This window comes from Glandiceps talaboti, chromosome 2 (genome assembly GCF_964340395.1).
Source record: "Glandiceps talaboti chromosome 2, keGlaTala1.1, whole genome shotgun sequence".
NCBI lineage: Eukaryota > Metazoa > Hemichordata > Enteropneusta > Spengelidae > Glandiceps > Glandiceps talaboti.
Genome location: NC_135550.1, coordinates 25378743 through 25399465, shown reverse-complemented (window position 1 = coordinate 25399465; position 20723 = coordinate 25378743). Strand labels below are relative to the sequence as shown.

General features: G+C 36.8%; 2 protein-coding genes across 4 annotated transcripts; one reads left to right on the top strand and one right to left on the bottom strand.

Annotated features, from left to right (window-relative positions):
- Positions 1 to 1227: 1227 nt before the first annotated feature.
- On the top strand, positions 1228 to 7077 carry LOC144452646 (galactosylgalactosylxylosylprotein 3-beta-glucuronosyltransferase 3-like). Its single transcript, XM_078143787.1, has 4 exons — positions 1228 to 1381; positions 3795 to 4366; positions 5447 to 5740; positions 6230 to 7077. Exons 1-4 carry the CDS (start codon positions 1297 to 1299, stop codon positions 6326 to 6328), a joined length of 1050 nt encoding a protein of 349 aa, XP_077999913.1. The 5' UTR covers positions 1228 to 1296; the 3' UTR covers positions 6329 to 7077.
- A 1803-nt stretch (positions 7078 to 8880) lies between these two features.
- LOC144447377 (uncharacterized) lies at positions 8881 to 20508 on the bottom strand. 3 transcript variants are annotated; one of them, XM_078137386.1, is made up of 15 exons: positions 19621 to 20508; positions 18844 to 19024; positions 18600 to 18670; positions 18261 to 18400; positions 17605 to 17704; positions 17297 to 17409; positions 16401 to 16553; positions 15883 to 15990; positions 15501 to 15623; positions 14528 to 14656; positions 12052 to 12226; positions 11386 to 11763; positions 10671 to 10831; positions 10216 to 10237; positions 9701 to 9840 (listed from the first exon to the last, which is right to left on the bottom strand). In XM_078137386.1, exons 1-15 carry the CDS (start codon positions 20360 to 20362, stop codon positions 9830 to 9832), a joined length of 2607 nt encoding a protein of 868 aa, XP_077993512.1. In that variant the 5' UTR covers positions 20363 to 20508; the 3' UTR covers positions 9701 to 9829. The 3 variants fall into 3 exon arrangements, with proteins under 3 accessions (XP_077993494.1, XP_077993503.1, XP_077993512.1); XM_078137368.1 differs by lacking the exon at positions 10216 to 10237 and having other exon boundaries at positions 8881 to 9840; XM_078137377.1 differs by lacking the exon at positions 10216 to 10237 and having other exon boundaries at positions 8881 to 9840; positions 11419 to 11763.
- Between the last annotated feature and the right edge of the window lie 215 nt (positions 20509 to 20723).

Sequence of the window (20723 nt, the reverse complement as noted above, 5' to 3'; positions counted from 1 at the left end):
TGAATGAATCCTGTAATTTTTCATAAATGATAAAATAATTGTAAATGGTACGGCATGCAACATAAATGATGAATGTAGCTTATTTCAAAAGTAAGAGGAAATAATGACTGCAGCTTTAATATTCCCAAAGTGGCTGGTAAAATTGGAAAGTGAGCAGTAAAATTTGAATAGAAGTTTGAGGGAACCAAGTAGGGGAGGAGAGGGGGGTTTCTCTGGAGATTTGTGAATTTCAAGGAGTAAAAGAATGCTTTCTGGTGCTATTTAACATGTCGAGGTAGTTATAATACGAGGTAAAATTTGAATCAAAATACAAGGGAGCAGTGTGGGGTGAGTACCCCTTGAAAGAACTAAAAGAATGCTTAAGCTTTTTGATGCTATTTAACATGTGGAGGTGGAAACACTACTAGGTAAACTTTGAATGGGGTGGGTATGGGAGGGGACCCCTTCCGCCCCTAGAAAGTTTTGAAATTTAAGGACCAAAAGAGTGCTATCTGGTGTTATTTTAACATGTCAAGGTGATAAAAATACCCTCCCCACAATTGAAATTTGAATTCAGAAAACACAAAGAAAAATGCTTACCAGTATATCGGCTCCTGTTATGGGTAATTCGATTTCCAAATAAAAAGTTACATGACGTGACGTAACGCAACGCGCGGCGGAAAGTCGAATTTAAACCATAAATTTTTAAAAAAAATTAATTTTGTTGTACCTACTTGGCAAAAAAAACTTTGTCTAGTTGCTCTTGGAAAAAAAGATTTGCTGTCACGTTGGTTGCTTGGTCGAAATCCTCCAAACCCCCCCCCCCCCGAAATCAAACGGTTTACCCCTAATATGTATAAAACACACGGAAAACATGTAAATACCAAGCAAGGTAAATGCATGTACCCATCATGAAAGTGATGACAACAGGTATGTCTGAACTCGGAGAACAACTTAAAAGAAGAAGAAAAAGACTAAAATCCATAAAATAAGTATTTTGTTTCCATGAAATACCATTAGCACTGAAATGTGCACTGCACACTGGCTAAGGTCACAAACACATAGTCTGGAACATTCGGAAAATGCAACACATGGACAGAAAAAAAGAAAATCACCATGGTCTGTACACTGCATGCACTACGTGCACTACTACTTCATGCTTCACAAGCGATAACAAGCATTTTTACCAATGAGCTAGGGGTGCTCGGCAGATTTTTAACACCATAGAGGGCATTACCAACATGGCACCGTCGTAGCAGCTGATATGTGCCTTTCAATCTGAGTTGTCTGTTTCCAAGCCGATTCTTAATTTTGAAAATGGCAAAGATCCATCCAAAGAAACTTGTAACCTTGTATTTTTTAGTGTCTTTCATGGCATTGATATTTCTGATCGTAAAGTACGGTAAGTCATAGTAATTCTTTGCCCTATAGTCTAAAGTTACCCACCTTTCAGTTTGAGTGGAATCCACTTACATTCTCGACGGTATTTCATATGTACGTGTATCAGGTGAAATGTTCGTTCTATATTTTGTCAAATATACATATACTGACGATTTAGTCTTCGCCAGCTGCTACTAACGAATGTAATTTATGGGTCTTTGTCAATAATGTAATTAGGGCGTTCCAGTGTTGATTTTAAAACTACAATTAGTCTGGTCAGCTTCCATATTATACGCACAGCCTATTGTCCTGGAAGTAGGTTGACTTCAAAGTAACAGCATGAAATAAAACGAACAAGACGACAAAACCCTACCTACATGGTATATTGTGTAGTGTTATTTTACAATGTTTTAACAAATAAATACCACAGTTACTATAATTCACGGTTCAAAGCAGACAACAAATTTTGTTTTGTATTTATTTCAAATTTCCAGGTCATGCACCATTTATAATTCTGAAATGAAAATTAGTTGTAGAAAATAATGGGTGTATTTGAGAAATAACACTTGCATATCATACTTTAGGTGGGATGGGGACCCAATACAGTCTTCATTTGTACTTAAATAGTATATCAGTGGCTAGATGAATAAATAAAATAAATAAATAAATAAATAAGTTGTTAGCCAGGGATGTTGAACATATGTATATATATTAATATCATTATTAATTGTAAGATTTTAATATTCTCTTCACGGGAAAGTGTAAGACATAGCTTTTCATACTTTTAAAAACTCATTCTTGTCTCTGACATTTGACCTTCCTTTCTACCAGCACAAAGCTACCTAGAATTTGCCATATGTAAAAGTAGTGTTTTCTTTACACCTAATATGTAAATAGTAATGAAAAGAGATGTTGATTTAGCAAACAATATGTTTCTGTGCTACTACAAAATGTGGTTAATTACTTTACAAGTGAATGGTGTAAAGTTACTACCAAACCAGAGTGACTATGGAGTTTCAATTAGGTGGCATGATGTTACTACTGAACCAGAGTGACTATAGAGTTTCAATTAGGTGGCATGTTACTACCAAACTAGGGAGACTATAGAGTTTCAATTAGGCGACATGTTACTACCAAACCAGAGTGACTATAGACTTTCAATTAGGCGACATGATGTTTTACATCTCACATGTTTTTTTGTTTTGAATTACACAAGCAAAACACACACGCACGCACGCACACACACACACACACACACACACACACACACACACACACACACACACACACGAAATGTTACAATTTAGCTCACTGTGATCACAAATAATACAGTTTTGTCTTCCCAGTTTCATCTATTCATCTGTTTCACAATCTGTCTGTATTTTGTCTTGTATAATTGGTAACAAAAAACCTTGTATGAGACGTAAAAAGACATGTTGCCTAAATTTAAAATTTATTGTCAATCAGGTTTAGGCCTAATAAAAAAATTACCAATTTCTGGTTGATAATTATTTCTATCAATTGTCATCTGTACCAATTTTGCAAACCTTATAACACTACTACTGGAGAAGAAGAGACATATCCTAGTATACTAAAGAGAACTAGGAGTCATAAGTGTTGGTTTTTTGTCAGTTAAATTCCATGGTCTCTATATACTTAAAACTGTAACTGTTCTTTCATATACATTTGACTTTGTAATTTTGTGACATAAGACTTAGCAATGATGTGCTATTTCTCATGATTTATGCAAAAATAATTATTGGGCAGCAATGTTGTAGGTAGGTATCTATAGGAATAATACATATGAATAATGTGAACATACAAAACGGTCCCACAACACCAACATAAATCATTATATGTTACAAATTTTTGAAAACATATATTCCTGTTATAAAAAAAAGCACTGACAGCTTGACACAATATTAGCCAAATTAATGGGTGCACAAAATCACCAACATTTTAATTGTTTGATGTAAAAGTAATGAAGAATGGTATTTTCAATGTACAAGACTGACAGTGCATATGGGACAGTTTTAATTATAGGAATTACAATTATATTATTTATCAATGTCAGGTTAATGATGACTTATGTAAACTGATCTTTCCACAGCAAATTTATCAAATCAGATGATGACAGGATTAATAGAACAGAACAGAGAAAAATATTAATCTCCTGTGCATACTAAATTGTAGAATTCTAGTACGAGTGTGTGATGAAGTAAGCAGAATGACGTACACAAATTGCAAGGCAGATGTGCAGAACAATGTACTGTATGAAAAATACAAGTTAGGGACCTGAGGTTAGGGTTAACCAAGGGAAAGAATACACTTAGACTCCCTTGCACAGATAGCCTCGAAGTAAGTTAAGATACTTAATGTATTCAGTTATTTATTTATTTATTTATTTATTTATTTATTTATTTATTTATTTACAGGTATAAACTGTCCTGAAGCCAAGTCTCCTGAAGAACAGGCAGCAGACTACAGAGAAATGCTTGCTAAACAAGAGCTACCCCTTAAACAGAGAGAAGAAGATGTGAAAGCGTTGGAAAAGAAGCTTTACATGCTGCAAATCTCTTTAAGGAGACAGTACCCCAATGCTGTAGAATACATATCACAAGTGATGGATGATGACATTCCAACGATATATGCTATTACACCTACACACACCAGACATGTACAGAAAGCAGAACTTACCAGACTCTCAAATACCTTCTTACATATCAAGAATTTTCATTGGATTTTAGTAGAAGACTCAGAAACTAAGACTCCACTAGTAACAAATTTTTTAGCTCAGACTGGACTCAGATATACTCATTTAAATATTGCTACACCAAAAGGATATAAAATGGGAGAAAATGATCCCCATTGGTTGAAACCACGGGGAGTAGAACAGAGGAATTTAGCCATGGATTGGTTGAGAGAAAACTTAGATGCGACTACAAACAAAGGTGTTATTTATTTTGCTGATGATGATAATACATATAGTTTGCAGCTTTTTGAAGAGGTAAGGTTGTCAAGGTTTGACTTTTGAAGCAGTAAGGTTGTCGAGATTTGACTTTTGAAGCAGTAAGGTTGTCAAGATTTGACCTTTGAAGCAGTAAGGTTGTCGTGATTTGACTTTTGAAGCAGTAAGGTTGTCGAGATTTTACTTTTGAAGCAGTAAGGTTGTCGAGATTTTACTTTTGAAGCGGTAAGGTTGTCGAGATTTGACCTTTGAAGCAGTAAGGTTGTCGAGGTTTGACCTTTGAAGCAGTAAGGTTGTCGAGGTTTTACTTTTGAAGCAGTAAGGTTGTCGAGATTTGACCTTTGAAGCGGTAAGGTTGTCGAGGTTTGACCTTTGAAGCGGTAAGGTTGTCGAGGTTTGACCTTTGAAGCGGTAAGGTTGTCAAGATTTGACTTTTGAAGCGGTAAGGTTGTCAAGATTTGACTTTTGATAATAATAATAATAAGCTTTATTCGTCCAAATAAATTCAGAAATTTGTTGAATGGTCGCCACAAGAGCAGCACCCTAGTGTTGATAAGATTTGTCATGTCTGTTAGGTGATGATTATAGTCACACAATTTATATGTTGTTGATTATCTGCTACAAAATGGAAATACAACAGTGGCAATTGAGGTTTCGGTCTACTAGGATAAACACACACACAAACTATTGTGACGACAATTTTGATATACTAGTATTAGCTATTGAATGGACATTGGTTTAATTTTAACCTCAAAAGGGTGGCATTTCTGCTGACTTCCGTGATCCTGTAATGTACATTTTTGGAGTCTCCCAATATTTACACTATCTTGATTACAAGGTGATTATATCCACACAGCAAAGGCACCACTATCACCAACTTGTGTAACCAACTACATAAAACAGTATTTTTAGTACCGGTATGTGTCTTTGAAAGCTGAAACCTCCATTTCCTCTGTAGTATGTGTACATGTGGTTCATATCAGAGCTTATCAATTTCCTTAGTTACTATTTTGATATAATTATGTAAAATTATGTTGTAAGAATGTAAGGATACAATCCATGGTCTGTACAAGTATCAACTTTGTAGAAATTAAAAATTTCACAATTTTTTTCTTGCAGATGAGGCACACTCAAACTGTGTCTGTTTGGCCAGTTGGTATAACTGGTGGGCTGAAATTTGAAAGGCCAATTGTTGGGGAGGATGGTAAGGTCAAAGCATGGTATGCAGCATGGAGACCACAACGACCATTTGCGATGGACATGGCTGGTTTTTCTGTTAATCTAAGATTAGTGATGGCACATCCAGATGCCAAATTTGACATCACTGCCAGGAGAGGATACTTAGAGTCTTCTTTCTTAACAAAAATAGTAACTATGGAACAGTTAGAACCCAAGGCTGACCTTTGCACCAAGGTAGGTCAAAACATATGTAAAATGATTGTGTGGGTTGGGGATGATGATAGATGGGGGTCCCGGTCGGCATGCCTGTATTGATTACTCCAAGGCTGACCTTTGCACCAAGGTAGGTCAAAACGTACATGTATATAGAGTGATTGTCGAGGTTGGAGGTGGGGTCTGTATTGAGAATTTGTGGAACCAAAATTTGATTTACCAAGGTATGTAAAACATTGATGGTGATTGTGATGTGGGATAGAGGTGATGATATATGTATGTGTGTGTGTGGGGGGATATGGAGGAGGAGCAACCAAAAATTGGCCTTTATTATTTGAACCAAGGTAGGCCACAACATGTATGGTTATTGTGTGTGTTGGAGGTGGTGATAGGGGTTGGGGTGGGTTTGTATTGAGGTGCAACCAATGACTGACCTTTGTACATCAAGATTACAAAAGTGGAAATGTGTATAATTTGAAATAGAAAGTGATGATTGGCTGTTTATTTTAGGTCTTGGTATGGCACACAAGGACAGATAAGCCAAAGTGGAAGGAAGAGGATGCCATGATAGCCAAAGGACGGCCATCAGATCCAAGGGTGGAGGTGTGAAGTCCATTAAACATGTGCTCAAAGTGCTTTTTCCATGGAAATAATGAAATTGTGGAATCCAGCATTTTAAGAGAAACAACTCAGTAACAAGACTTTGCAGTGATTTATCTGTTTGACTTGGTTCCAACCCTGCAGTCTGTGACATTACAATGTATTCATTTGAAGATCATCCCATTCCGATCAAAGACATGATATAGATGTAGTGATGTTACAGAATTTTGTACCTCTAATAGCAGTGTCATATATTTTATGTGATTAATGCATTACAACCTTTCTCTCATGGCCATTACACAATGTGATACATGATTTTTTTCAGCGAGTGCAGTGGTCAAATATTGAAACTTCTCACATAACTGTGACAATGTGTCTGCAATAAGTACATTTTAACAATCAACTTTGTATTTAATGCTACCGGTACAACTTTAGTTTTGTAGTATGAAATCTTCAAGTTTGCTTCACAGACTTCTCTGTGGACTGATAACGTTAAAATGACTTAAACTAGTCATGCAACAAATACTGATGTTTGACCAATTCCTTTTTTTCATCAAACACAATGGTCATGTGAGAACAGTTATTTGATACCGTGAGGTTACAAAGTTTTGTAAATCTCGTAGTAAGTAGCAATGCAAGATCATCATACATAGGGTAAAAACCAGACTTATTTATCAAAAATAATCTTTTTCATTGCAGAGTGAAGTCTAGTCAATTGACCTCACCCTTTTGTCTAACTTCATTTCAAGATAATTTAAATAGCATGACATTTGACCAGAGGTGTTAATTCATTTGTAATATATTCTGATGCAATAGTTGAACAATTTTGAACTGTTGATACTATTCTGCCATTGCACACATGTACAAATTCTCTTTTAGTTTTTGTCTGTACAGTTCATATTTTAATAATCCTTCTATCAGCAGTGTAGTAAAATAATGTATTTCCTTTTTGTTACAAAATAAATGAGTAAAAAATAGTGTATGTTGTGTTATTTTATTATTTAATGAGATACTAGTAAACGAGTATAATGTATGATGTCAGGTAGTTGGAGTGATGTCAGCTCATTTGTCACTTACTAATGTAGTGTTTTGTTGGTGGTTGAATGGTTAGGTTGTATGCTTCAATCTTACCACAGTGGGTTGTTGGTGGCCAAGTGGTTATCTTGTATGCTTCCATCTTAGCCACAGTGGGTTGTTAGTGGCTGAATGGTTAGCTATGCTTCAATCTTACTACAGTGGGTTGTTGGTGGTTGAGTGGTTATCTTGTATGCTTCCATCTTACCACAGAGGGTTGTCAGTGGCCAAGTGGTTAGGTTGTCAGTGGCCGAGTGGTTAGGTTGTATGCTTCAATCTTACCACAGTGGGTTGTCAGTGGCCAAGTGGTTAGCTTGTCTGCTTGTTACCACTGTGACTGCTGTCTGCTCTGAGTTCAATGCCATCCAGCATCACTTCTGTTTCATTACACCAACTCTGTTCTCCGAGAAGGATGTTAATCAGTTTGACCGCACCAAATAATGCAGGTTTCCTCCTGTAACATCAGGATGCTGAACAGTGGCTACCATTGTGAATTTCTGATGTATTTTAATTAACATAATTTAATCACCTCAAATCCAAGATTTGTACATCATGCCTTTGAAGCTGTGTGTAGCTTTCTGTTTCTAGCAGTTCACATCATCTTTCTATTTACCTTCAATGGTTTTAATTGTTACACAAATGCAAGACACTGCAACATGGTGTGTATCGCTTAGAAATTTATCTACCATAGAATATAACCTCAACTTTGTCTTCAATATATCTGCAATCATTTGTGTCACAGTACAAAGTACCAAGTTTTTCACAAACTCTCCCATAGCATAGTGGTTTAAGAGTGGTCAAGTGATAGTTTCTGTGTTGGAGACCCAGTGAAGGTATACAAGAAGTTTGTATGCACACTTTATCAAAGATCAGATAAACAATTAACATCAAAGGCTTGGGCATACAAGCGGACACGTCACTGTGATGGTGAATGAGTGTGGGAACCAAGTCATGTCAACAAATTTGCACTTTTAGTGAAGTTATATACATAGTGTTAAAAGTGTCCAGTTAATGGAATTCAGAAGTGTTCTAATAATGAAAATAAGGCTCGAAGAGACATGGTTTGAAAAGTGTCAAGACAAGACAAAGCTCAGTACTGGCATGTGGAGGACATGTCTGGACAGCAAGCCTTCCTACACTACAATTTTATTTTCATTGCATTTATGGCATGGGTAACTAACATCAGCCACATTAGTGACTTGCATGCACACATAAACATAACATTCCAACAGTTCACACACTGACACATACCACGGTTTCGTTTTTCTTGAAAGGGGCTAGGGGTGGTAAAATTTGCCACTGACCAACCTAATAGTGTGATATGGCAGTTCAGGGGAGGGTTGTTAGAACCAAGCATTATTTATGTTATCAACAACATTTTTTAGAGACGAAGTTCAGTGTTTTCAAATGAATCACAAACATAATGACATATATACACATACACTAAACAAAGAATGCCAGCAAACAATGCTACATTTAAATGGATTTTATTAGAACATAACAGGACATAATTCAAACTATCATCATACTCTCACCAGTTTCACAATGTTTACAAAAAACTTCAGTTCAATCTTTGTATCTGACAAGACACACACACTATACTCTTTCGGATAATCTAAAGTCTACAAGTATTAAAATCACTAAAAATATCAAAAAGACATAAAATTCCCACTTAATCAGCTGAAACTTACATATTTCGATTTGATCATTACATATCTGACAAACAATTCATGTCTTTAGTTTTAAGGTATACAAAGTATCAGCCTTTGGAACTTTGTGTGGACTTTTCTCATTGACAAGCAAGTCACACACATTATTGGCTAGTAAGTATGTCAATACTGCTCATACATAAACATTCAACATACATATACAATGTACTGGGTTTCTTTGATTGTATTAGATTGATATTTGTGTGCTATATTTAAGTTGAGCATAACCGTACAGACTTGAAAGCAAGTGATAAGACCAGCAAGACATTATTGGAATTCTGGAATCTATTGAAGTTATAAGTTCATAAATGTCTAGGATGAAGTGGAAGTGGTTCCGGATGAAGCAGTGGTGCCAGTCTGGCTGGTTTGTTGTCCCTGTTGACCATACCCTTGGCTGTAGGAACTTGTAGTACCTGTACCTGCAGTGCTAGTCTGCCCTTGTTGACCATACTGGCCTGTGTTGTAATTCCCATAGTTACCGTAATATTGAGCATATTGTTGGGCATACTGGGGATTCTGTTGGTAGTATTGCTGATACTGTTGGTACTGCTGTGCATACTGTTGATACTGCTGTGCATAATTCTGTTGTTGTTGTTGCTGGTTGCCATAGTTATAATTCTGGTTGCTGTACCCTTGCTGGTTACCATAGCTTTGGTTACCATACCCTTGTTGATTGTATCCCTGCTGGTTGTAACCACTGCTCTGATTGTAATTTCCCTGGTTATAGTTACCATAACCCTAAAAATGTAAAAGAATACCTCATTATTTCTGAATGTTAATAACAGTTACTTTTTTAGCTAGAATACAAACACATACACAGATTGCCCTGGATTCTCATCATTGCCTGCATCACTCAGCAGTTCTCAATTACCGCACACGTGTGTACAAATGTGTCAATATTCAAGGGCAAGTTATTCCTGCGAGCTTCTTTCTTTTCAAAATGAATGCAATGCCTGTTTTGTTTCTTCACATTGTTTGGACAGAGCAGAACATAGCTGCATTTTTTCATAAATCAACCATTGGTCAAAATGTCGGAACAGAGTTTCCTCTATTTGATGATGCTTCAAAATGACTTGTGCATCTGCATATCTATTTCACTGAATAAGAATTTACCTTGTCTATAGTGACCGTAACCCTGGCAAATGAGAGAGAGAGAGAAATTATATAAAATAATTCTATGAGGAACTGATCAGAGCTGAATTTCTTACTGTTATGCTGATGGTCTGGCTTGTATCTGAACACTTGAATCCTGAGAACATATGTACACATGGTCAATTGATCCATACTGCAGCATGGTGTATTTTGCTGCTTAGTTGGCGATTTAACAATTCATTCAATGTACCTTGCTATACTGCAGATGCACTGCACATTTCCATGCATTATCAAATCATTATTTAGTATCACTGATTGATTCACAATAATTCAGATATGGGTTAAAAACAATAATGCTTAGTCTGCACCTTAACTTCAAATCAAGAGAATGGAAACAAAGAGGAAAGAGAAGTCTACAGTATAGCAAAGATCCGTGTTAAAACCCACCAAGCTGTGGATTTGGTACAGTTACTTACTTGATTCTGTTTGTACTGTTGGTACTGGTTCTGTTCTCTCTTTCCATAGCCCATGTATCCGCCTCCTCCGCCACCACTACTACCGCCATCATTGCCTCCACGCCATCCACCGCGTCCTCCACCTCCATATCCACCGCCACCACCTCCACGGCCATATCCTCCTAAGAAATGAAATCAAGATGTTAGCAGACATTCACTGCGTTAATCACTTGCAATAAAAACAAGCTTTCTTTCTGTCTACTTCACTATTTACAGTGGGGTAAGTTAGCTGTTACCTTGCTGGAAACGCTGCTTAGGTGGAGACATTTGAAAACAGTAAGAAGCACTAGATCAGAAGAATAGCCTTATGCTGAAATGAGCCATGTGTAACACAAACAAAATATCTCATCTCTGAATGCATTTCTTTCATACCATTTCAGTTTCCATGGGTTTTGGTGCAGTACAAGAGTTAGAAAGGCAAGTTCTGATCACAGCTAGTTTTTGACCCACAATAAACTGGAAGTTCAAAAGAAAGTTGTTTTTATTGCTAGTACTATTAGTATACCTACATTAGGGGCAATTTAAGTGTCAGTAGTGATCTCATTTTGGATTACTTTTTTTTTTTACTTTAGAGTGCACTATTCTCCTTTCATCCTATGAGTATATACTTTACAGCATGCATTCCATCCAGTGCCATCTCTATAGATCACAGGCCCCCACAAAATGTGATAAGCACCTCTATAATCTTGATTTCTATCACGGTAACCACCTCCTCCTCCTCCTCCGTATCCTCGGTTGTATCCTCCTCCATATCCACCACGTCCTCTGTAACCACCACCGCCGCCACCACCATATCCATAACCATATCCACTTCCTCTGCGGTTGTCGTAGCGATTATAACCACCACCACCGCCGCCATAGTTGTATCCTCCACGGCCATAGTATGGTCGATAGGAACCTGGGCTTCGGTCATCTCTGAACCTCTTGGGTGGTGGACCAGCAGCTCTACCTTCTTTGCGATATTCATCAACTACTTTGGCAGCTTCTTCCTCTTCTAGTTCAGCATACTCAACTGAGTCAAAGTAAGTGCCAGATGCAGGCAGTGCAAAGTTAGCTGAAATGGATAAAAAGAGACGAAATTAGAGCCTTTCCACGGCACTGTGCAGAACCCAGAATAGGTGGGTCTTGCACAGCTTTTCCAGTACCTGTTGTGGTCATACATGCAGGCAGTGTGACGTGAATGTGAGAGGAAGAGATGTATGTACAGAAGAAAGTGTTAAGCATGACCACAACAGCACTGGATAGTAACACACATGGAACATGGAGAATGAGGACATTCATGATAGTGGAACACCCAACTTTACAATGCCTAATATAATACACATGTTCATCTCCTTCCTACCTTTCATATCCATTACAGCATGTTCTGGCGGGACATCGTCCTGGGTATCTTCTTCTTTTTGTTTATCGCATCTGCGTTTGAATTCCTCATCTGACGGAACTACAACGATTGCTTTACGCTGAAACCCTTCAAAAGGGCGCATTTTTCGTCTCTGGATTGAGGCATACACATTGGTCTAATGGTGACGATAAAAGAGGATCAATTATTGAGCATAATGAATCGGGTTGAACTTTTCCTGTTAGACGAAGTGTTACATCAGTTTTTACTTGCCGACGTACCTACCTTGAAAGCTGATTTGGGATTGTCCAGTGCATACTTACCCATTTTTTTCCTAAGAAGATCTTTCATTTCAATACCAGTTGTTCATTTTGTTGTAGTTTCTTGATAAAAACATTGTTCCTTTGAGCTGACAATTGCATTTCATCTCCATGCATTTGATGTACAATGACGTTCTTTTCTCAACGTTCATATCTATTTTTCTTCTTATGAATGTTTCAATTTCCCCCGGAAACTTCTGATCTGCTTTCACTCAGTTCACTTTGTTCTGCATCCACTGTTCCTGCCTGACTAGTCTCATTCAGATATTGTTTGCATCTACACATCACTGCCTATCTTGAAGTTAAAAATGCTGTAAAAGTTGAAGTCCACTGCACGTAGTTGATGTCTTCTGGCACCATGACTCAAAATAACCGATACCATAGAACAATGAAATTCCACTTACCTCTGAGGACATTTTAAATATTTTTACAACTTGTGACCAGCAACAATCTGACTTACCTGCTGACTTACCTGTGTGAGCGTCCATGTCTCCTAAATAACTTACCTTATTTGGGCCAATTACTTGGATAGGAATGAAACAATGTCAAGTGAAGAAAGTAACATGACCTTAAGACTGTGATATTAATTATCCCATATTGACACACCAAACAGTGGAGAGGAGCAGCAGATACATAACCAAAATTACCAAAACAGGAAGTAAAATACATTATTTACAGTTCATACTCAGGATAAATTACAGCACTTCTATTTCTACAAATTTTGGCCACGTCACTTCCAGACAGTTGTAAAGAGCTCTGAATTTATTATACTAAATACTGATGTAACAATTATATCACTGTATCACCGACAATAAAAAAAATATTAACTTTACGGAGTCCATTTATTGAGGAAGATGTTCGCATATCATTTGTGGCGACTACAAAACGGAGTACATTCCTCTAATACTAGATTACTAGCAGTCTAGTTTTAAATGGATGACTGAACTTAAGAGTGAAAATACGTTGAAAGAAAATTACATCTTTATCTTCACAGCAGATGTATAAGTTTTCTTGCAATACTAAACTCCTAAAAACACACAACTGCTCTTTTTGGGGACACATGATTTCAATCTGTCCACTACTTCTGGTATTTTTCTGTAACTGCACAGAAATCGTCAGATATATCACAGTAATCCTTATATTCATAAGCAGAACTGGCAAGTGATATTATCATCATTTAATGTTCTGTTTCAACTTACAGTTTGGAGCAACAGAGTACAGGCACACTTCCAATGAACACCTATCCTTTTTTTTATCAATGACATTAAAACATTCTATTCAAGGGCACACTTAGTAGTTTTTTCAAACAACGCGATTTCCCTTTTCACTTTGCCTAAAAATAAACAGGAACATTCCCCTTTAAACTGCCTTTAGTGGCAATATCTACACACACATACTCTGTAAATGACTGGAACCTACTTTTCAACTGTCACACATCACCACCATTCTAAACAAGGAACTCCTAGACAAATAAGGAGCAATATGAATAACATTACCATGAAACAATGAGCAAAAACATTTGCTCACTGTGTAGTTTCATGGTAATCTTATTCATATTGCACCTTGTGTTCTGAACTAGTAATCGACAAATGGTGAAGAAAAAAATAAGAATACAGCTTTTTTTACACTGGTTGCTTTTCAAACATAGACACAAGAATGTGAACTGAAAATCTCCATATTCTTCAGTCTTCACATATGCTGTCTCGTCTTTTTAGTTTTTATCCACAAAGTGTTCTCCCCAGAAAATGATAGGCATTGTGGGAAATTAGCACAATAGAAGAAGTGTTATGTTAATCAACTTTGTTTCCCTGAAACAACAGGAGGAACCCACAACTCTATAATGACCTGGGGAGAATACTGTGAACTGGTAAAAAAAATTACATATCAGAGCTTCTAAAGAGTTAAAATAATGATACATTTCAGCAATTATCCAGGGTATATATATCTCAGAGTATACATTTTCCCTATAAATCAGGAAAGCTACCTAACTACTGCATATTAAACTGACATACTACTGCTCCCCTCTACTGTCAATGTTGTAATATGGCTACCATTTCAATGATTTGCCGAAACAAAATTATAGAATACTAACAACCTGAAAGAGAATAGTGTATTAATCAACCACAATACAAGTTCCATATTGGTTGTTTTCTCCTTACCTGGTCAAAAATGTAGTTGCGCCTCTTCCGGGCAGCAATGTCATACAACCTGTTCAGGCATTTGCTCATTTTGTCCATCAAGATATCCCAACGACCAGAGTAGTTCTTCTTACGATCTTCTCCAAGTATCTAAAGAAAATTTGTAAAAGAACAAGGTGATCTCAGTGCCCTATAAGCCAACACAGTGACCCAATGGGAATTTGATGTATCCTATCCCTTGAATATTTTTATAGAATTATAATATGACACTTGCCATTTAATACAGACTACAGTAAATGTAAAAGTTTTTTTTGCAATAGTCAACTCCTAAAAACACATAACTGCTCTTGTTGGGGACATGTTTTCAATCCGTCCAGTACTTACAGTATCTTTTCTATAACTGAACAGAAATCATCAGATATATCACCGTAATCATTATATTCATAAGCAGAACTGGCAAGTGATATTATCATCATTTAACATTCTGTTTCTACTTAGTTTGTAGTAACAGAATACCGGCACACTACAATGGCTTTGTTATAAACGTATGCTCTTATCAAGAAATACTGTTCCAATGAACACCTATCCTGTTTTGCTTTATCAATGAGATTAAAACTTTGTCATTTATTGAAGGGTGCACTTAGTGGGTTTGTCCAACCACGCGATTTTCCATTTTACTTTGCTTAAAGTATAAACTGGAACATTCCCCTTTAAACTGCCTTTAGTGGCAATATCTACTGTTGGTATGACACACACTTATTCCATAAATGACTGGACCCTACTTTTCAACGGTCACACATCATCACCATTCTAAACAAAGAACTCCTACACATCACCATCCAAACAAGGACCTCCTCAGTGCCATTATTTATTAAGCATGCATTCACAATATGAAGATTGTTTGATGGGAATACTTATAACCAGCATTTCCTAATATTTCATATATCTTGCAAACCTAGTTGTCATAATACTGTGACAAGGATCTATGCCTTACCTTCATCTTGTTTATGAGGTATTTCATTCCTATGATACTGTATCTCTTCTCACTACTTTCTTTAACTTTCTTCTCACACCAACTTGTTTTACCACTTCCAGGAAGACCAATCAACATCAGAACCTAATAAAAATGGTGTTTTCAACAACTGTCAATAATGCAAATATCAAAATCACACCAAAAGGTTGTCAAGCTTACCGGTCCTTGACAGATCTTCATCCTCAGTTTTATTTTTTTGCTTTTTTGATCTATTATCAGCAACCAGTTGTTGTCCATAATCCCCACGTTATTTAACATGAAATCCAGCTGAAATAAACCTACAAAGCCATTTGTTAATACATCAACTGTCTGAAAAATCAAACATGTTAGTTTTTGCTCTTACTTCACTTTCTCCCTTTGCGGTAGGCTTCAGCTGTCCCTGTACTCTATCTTCTTCTGGCAGTTTACCGATAAGGGTGAAGCCTTCTTTAATTTCATGGAATGGTTCCTCCTACAAAGTATGACAGACATGCATGTAGTAAGGACAATGTTTGATTTGATGGGTTTGGGTTTATACTTAAAATTTACACACAGAATGGGTCAGATATATCACCGTAATCATTATATTCATAAGCAGAACTGGCAAGTGATATTCTCATCATTTGAACATTCTGTTTCGAGTAAAAGAATATTAATGCAATAACAAGAGGCAAGTCCTCAACATTCTCATCATCTTCACCGAGCATGTGGCAGTAAACATACTAGTGAACCTGAATTTACAAAACATTAGCTAAATTGCTACATTTGAAAAGTTCTGTGGTAGGAACATTTTACTAAGATAGCATTCATAGGATGCATTGTTTGTGGTTAAAATCTATCTAATTTCCACAATGCTTCATAATTCAACAGAAAAAAACTTACCTTTTGGCCAAAGTTGACTTCTAAACCAACATTCTTGCTAAGTATATGTGGAAATAAAGCCTGCTCTGCCAAGTCATCCTCAATTACAAATGCCTCAACAGCCTCTTCACCATTTTTAGCAAATGAAATTGTAGGCTTCTCTTCTTCAAAATCCTACACGTAAACATAAATTAGGTATCAATTGCATAATTGTCATGACTTACTTGATAAAGCATACCTACAATGATAGACAAGTACATCTAGCACTGAATTTACAGATAAAATACACTATATTTAGTGCAGAATGAAAGCTACACATACAGTACATTTAGCACTAAATTTGTATACCAAAGATACCAAATATGTGACAGTGATATTGCAAGTAGTATTACATATATTTTTATTATAAATACCTGTTGCAGTTTCTAGCTGTGTGTATCATTTTGAAAAAGTTTTTTCTAACAAAGCTGGAATAATCAACTACGTACTAAGAACACATAACTTCTCTTGGTGGTGATTTCAGTATGTGTAATACTTGTGGTGGTATCTTTTCTATAACTGAACAGAAATCGTCAGATATATCACAGTAATCCTTATAAATCATAAGCAGAACTGGCAAGTGATATTATCATCATTTAACATTCTGTTTCAACTTACAGTTTGTAGTAACGGAGTACAGACACCTGTAATGGCTTTTTTATCAAAGCATTTAAAATAACAGTGTTTTATTTAAGGGCGGTAAGTAGGTAAAATCTACCGGGGTTCCCCACCTAAACTATGATACATTGCATGGGAAGCACTACCAGTTTTACCTCTTTCCCCCTTTCTGTTACCGGGGTTCCCAAACCTTAGCAAAAACACTGTAAAATAGCATGCATTCCATTCATTGTCCTTGGCTTTAGAAATGGAAAACTTACTAGATATGCAGTTATAACATCTCCTTCTGTGTATTCTTCACCAAAATCTTCAAAAGTGCTGTTAGTGCATTTCTTTTGATTACTTCCATACCCATAAGAAAGTGTGTCTTCGCCTGTAAAAACACAATAGCAATACATTACCACAAAGTTCCAAGACTAACTGTAAAGCTTCAGTATTGAAAAACAGAAATGTCAGATATATCACAGTAATCATGGTGATCATAAGCAGAACTGGCAAGTGATAGTCTCATCATTTTGAATTTCTATCTGGAACCAAAGTAGACATTAGTCTAGAAACAAAGTCTTACCCAGTTGGAATGATGAACTATCTGCAGAATATCCTATTCTGACAACATGCCTATGTGTTTCATCTTCTGGTAGGTGATGTACCTTTATATTCTCTGTGAGCTGAAAGACAAGACAATCACCTATCATTTACAAACAGGCTATAATATTTGAACTATCACTGGTCATTCTAAATTGTACATTCCATGCCCGAGGTGACATTTTTTAGAGAGGTCAGACAGAAATCGTCAGACATATCACAGTAATCCTTGTATTCATAAGCAGAACTGGCAAGTGATATTATCATCATTTGACAACATCTGAATTTTTCCAAACACATGGCATTAGAAATTGTCTCTGGACAGTTGGTATTTTCTATGTATTTGGGACCCAAGTAACAATGCTTCTCATTGCAATGATCTTGAAAGTTTCCACTTATATTCATCAATGGGACTGAAGGTAAGTAAACGTTGACCTGGCATTATCCTTGTAGCGTGGTAAGGTTCTTTGTATCAGTCAAAGTCACAAGCAACCTGTTGGAAATATTATTATAGCATGTTTTCATATATAATTCTGGTCAGGTCTCCAAATTTTTTTGACTTGTGTTCACAGAATAATATTTTCTACTGCATATCATGATGGCATTTTGGAAGTACAGAGACAGTTTAATGGTACTCACTTTTACTTCAAAGCAGACTTTTCCTTTATTTACCCCATATGTTGCTCTGGCTCCAGCCCAAAGATAAGCAAATCCTTCAATACTGAGTGGACTAGCTGTATTACCATCTTTGCTTATCCTCAAGTGAAGGTCAGAATTATCTACAAAGAGAACACCAAAATATGAATGGTTGATGACATGTTGGATACAATATTTCTCTGTTGTTTGCATTCAGCATTGAATGTTCCTTTCACCGAGGAAGCTACAAAATATACCAACATGTTATGTATCTCATTATTTCACACACTGCAGAATCCCTAAGTATTGCAATGTAGACAACATTACAAGGCAGAAACTTACATTTATCAAGAACAACAGCATTGACATCAGTTTCATCTTCTTCTTCAGGTGGAGGTGATCGTGACCGTGATCTATAAACAAAACAAAAAACATTGCAAGTCAAAGTATTGAGGTTATTCTGGATACAGGACTAGAACAAAGCCCATGCATACAATTTTTTTTTCAAAAACTACCAAAGACTTTAAAAAAAAAACATGTGGAATAAATATCTTATGAGAAATTGCATGTGGAAAGCATTACTTGCCTGTATCTGGGTGATCTGTCTCTGTGGTCTCTCTCATAATATGATCTATCATGGTCATATCTGTCTCTTCCTCTGTAGTCCTCTCTTCCATAGTCCCTGTCATAGTCTCTGTGATAGTGACCTCTATCTCTATTGTCTCTGTAATCTCTGTAGCTATCTCTATCATGTCTCTCCCTTCTGTCTGTAATTAGAAGAACAAGATTACTATACATTTGACCTTTCAGTACAAGGATTTCTAAATTTTAAGATTAAAATCACTGATATTTGCATAACAATCTGTCCAATATTTCTTAAATCTACAAAAATCATAACTTTTACAAGGCTAGGACGACTTAAGAATAAGAATGCAGATCTGATGGTCAGTTACTTCATCAAAATTATCAACTCTTTACAAAGTCAAATCACCACCTTCACACCATGACAAGCTGATCAATATGTTAATTTGCATAAGAACAGCACCATGTTGCAATTGTAAACCATATGGCAAAATTCATTGTGGTAGATGCCATGACATGGGATACCATGCTGTTGTTTCATATAATGTTTTTGTTTTTCCTTTCACTAACATCTTGAACAAAACAATGTTCTGGTTTTTTTTTGGCAATCTCATTCAATTCTCCTTCGAACTATTTTGGCAATTCTTTTTGCTTTAATATTTCCCAAAACCCTTATGCAAGGCTCTGGGTATGTGACAGGAATGGATATTAAAAACCAAAGAACCCCAATATAGCTTACAAATCATACATTTCACAATTCTATTGAAGTCATTATACTTACCATCTTTTCTGTCCTCTCTCACATCTCTCTGTTCTCGATCAAGGTCACCAGAATGATCTTCCTCCTTGTGCTCTGTCTTTTCTGGCTCATCTTCTTTTGTCTCCATTGGTTCCTCTTTTGTTTCTGTTGGTTCTGAAGATTCCTCTGGCTTTACTGTCTCTTGTTCCATCTGTTCTGGTTGTTCATCGTTTACAGTCTCTTTGGTTTCTACTGGTTCATCTATAACAGCTGCTACATCTGCATCTGCTGATGGCGCCTGTTGCTCAGCTTCCATCTCTGGCATAACTTCAGTGATGGGTTCTGCAATAGGCAATTCTGCCTGAAGTTCTGGCACCTGTACCTCTGGTTCCGGTTCGGGTTCGGTAACTTCTTCTACCTGATGCGTAGGTTCCATCGCCGGCGTTGGTTCAGTAAGCTCAGGCTCACATGGATCGTGCTTTTCAAGCTCAACAGCCTCGGTTTCGGGCTCGACCGGCACATCAACATCCGGGACACTGGCAGGGACAGGTACAGGGGTTTCTTCCCCGTCCTGACTTGAACCTTCATCTTCTTGCGACGTATCCAAAAAGGACTCGTCCCCAACAATTTGTTCTGTTTCCTCTTCATCTCCAGCTTCTTCATTTAGGGCATCTATTAGTCGCTCGACCAAAACTGCCTTGACACCCTTTGAGTCCAAACCACGTTTTTGAAGCTCGGCACGGAGCTCGACCACTTTCAACTTTTTTGGGTCTATATCACTCATTTTAAACCACTGTGCGTAACCAAAATTGTCCCATATAATTTGTTATTTCAAAAGTCTCTGCAGTGTATCCCCGTGTCGTTGAATATCCCGGGGTATTTCGCTCCAAATCCTCTGTCGCTGTTGTACCCTCCTTATCAAATATGGCTGCTGCGTGGAAAAGGTCGCTTGTCAATATACCCCCAGCAAAGCTGATCTAGCGTGCCTTACGCGGTTCGTCATTGGTTACTGGATTTCTATTGTGAAACATGTGAAACGTGTACGACATATGTACATATCCTTGACAATAATGAAATTGTAAGCATTCATTTCAAAAATACATATTTTTACTTTTGTGACATATGACCTTATTTTTTGAATGGTA

Bases quoted from the DNA above. Each gene is read 5' to 3' on its own strand.
- LOC144452646 (XM_078143787.1), top strand. From the start codon at position 1,297: ATGGCAAAGATCCATCCAAAGAAACTTGTAACCTTGTATTTTTTAGTG. The intron at 1,382-3,794 runs GTAAGTCATAGT...ATTTATTTACAG, and splicing joins ATTTCTGATCGTAAAGTACG to GTATAAACTGTCCTGAAGCC. The intron at 4,367-5,446 runs GTAAGGTTGTCA...TTTTTCTTGCAG, and splicing joins GTTTGCAGCTTTTTGAAGAG to ATGAGGCACACTCAAACTGT.
- LOC144447377 (XM_078137368.1), bottom strand. From the start codon at position 20,362: ATGAGTGATATAGACCCAAAAAAGTTGAAAGTGGTCGAGCTCCGTGCC. The intron at 15,624-15,882 runs GTAAGAGCAAAA...CATTTTTATTAG, and splicing joins CCGCAAAGGGAGAAAGTGAA to GTTCTGATGTTGATTGGTCT. The intron at 14,657-15,500 runs GTAAGGCATAGA...AATTTTCTTTAG, and splicing joins ACCTCATAAACAAGATGAAG to ATACTTGGAGAAGATCGTAA.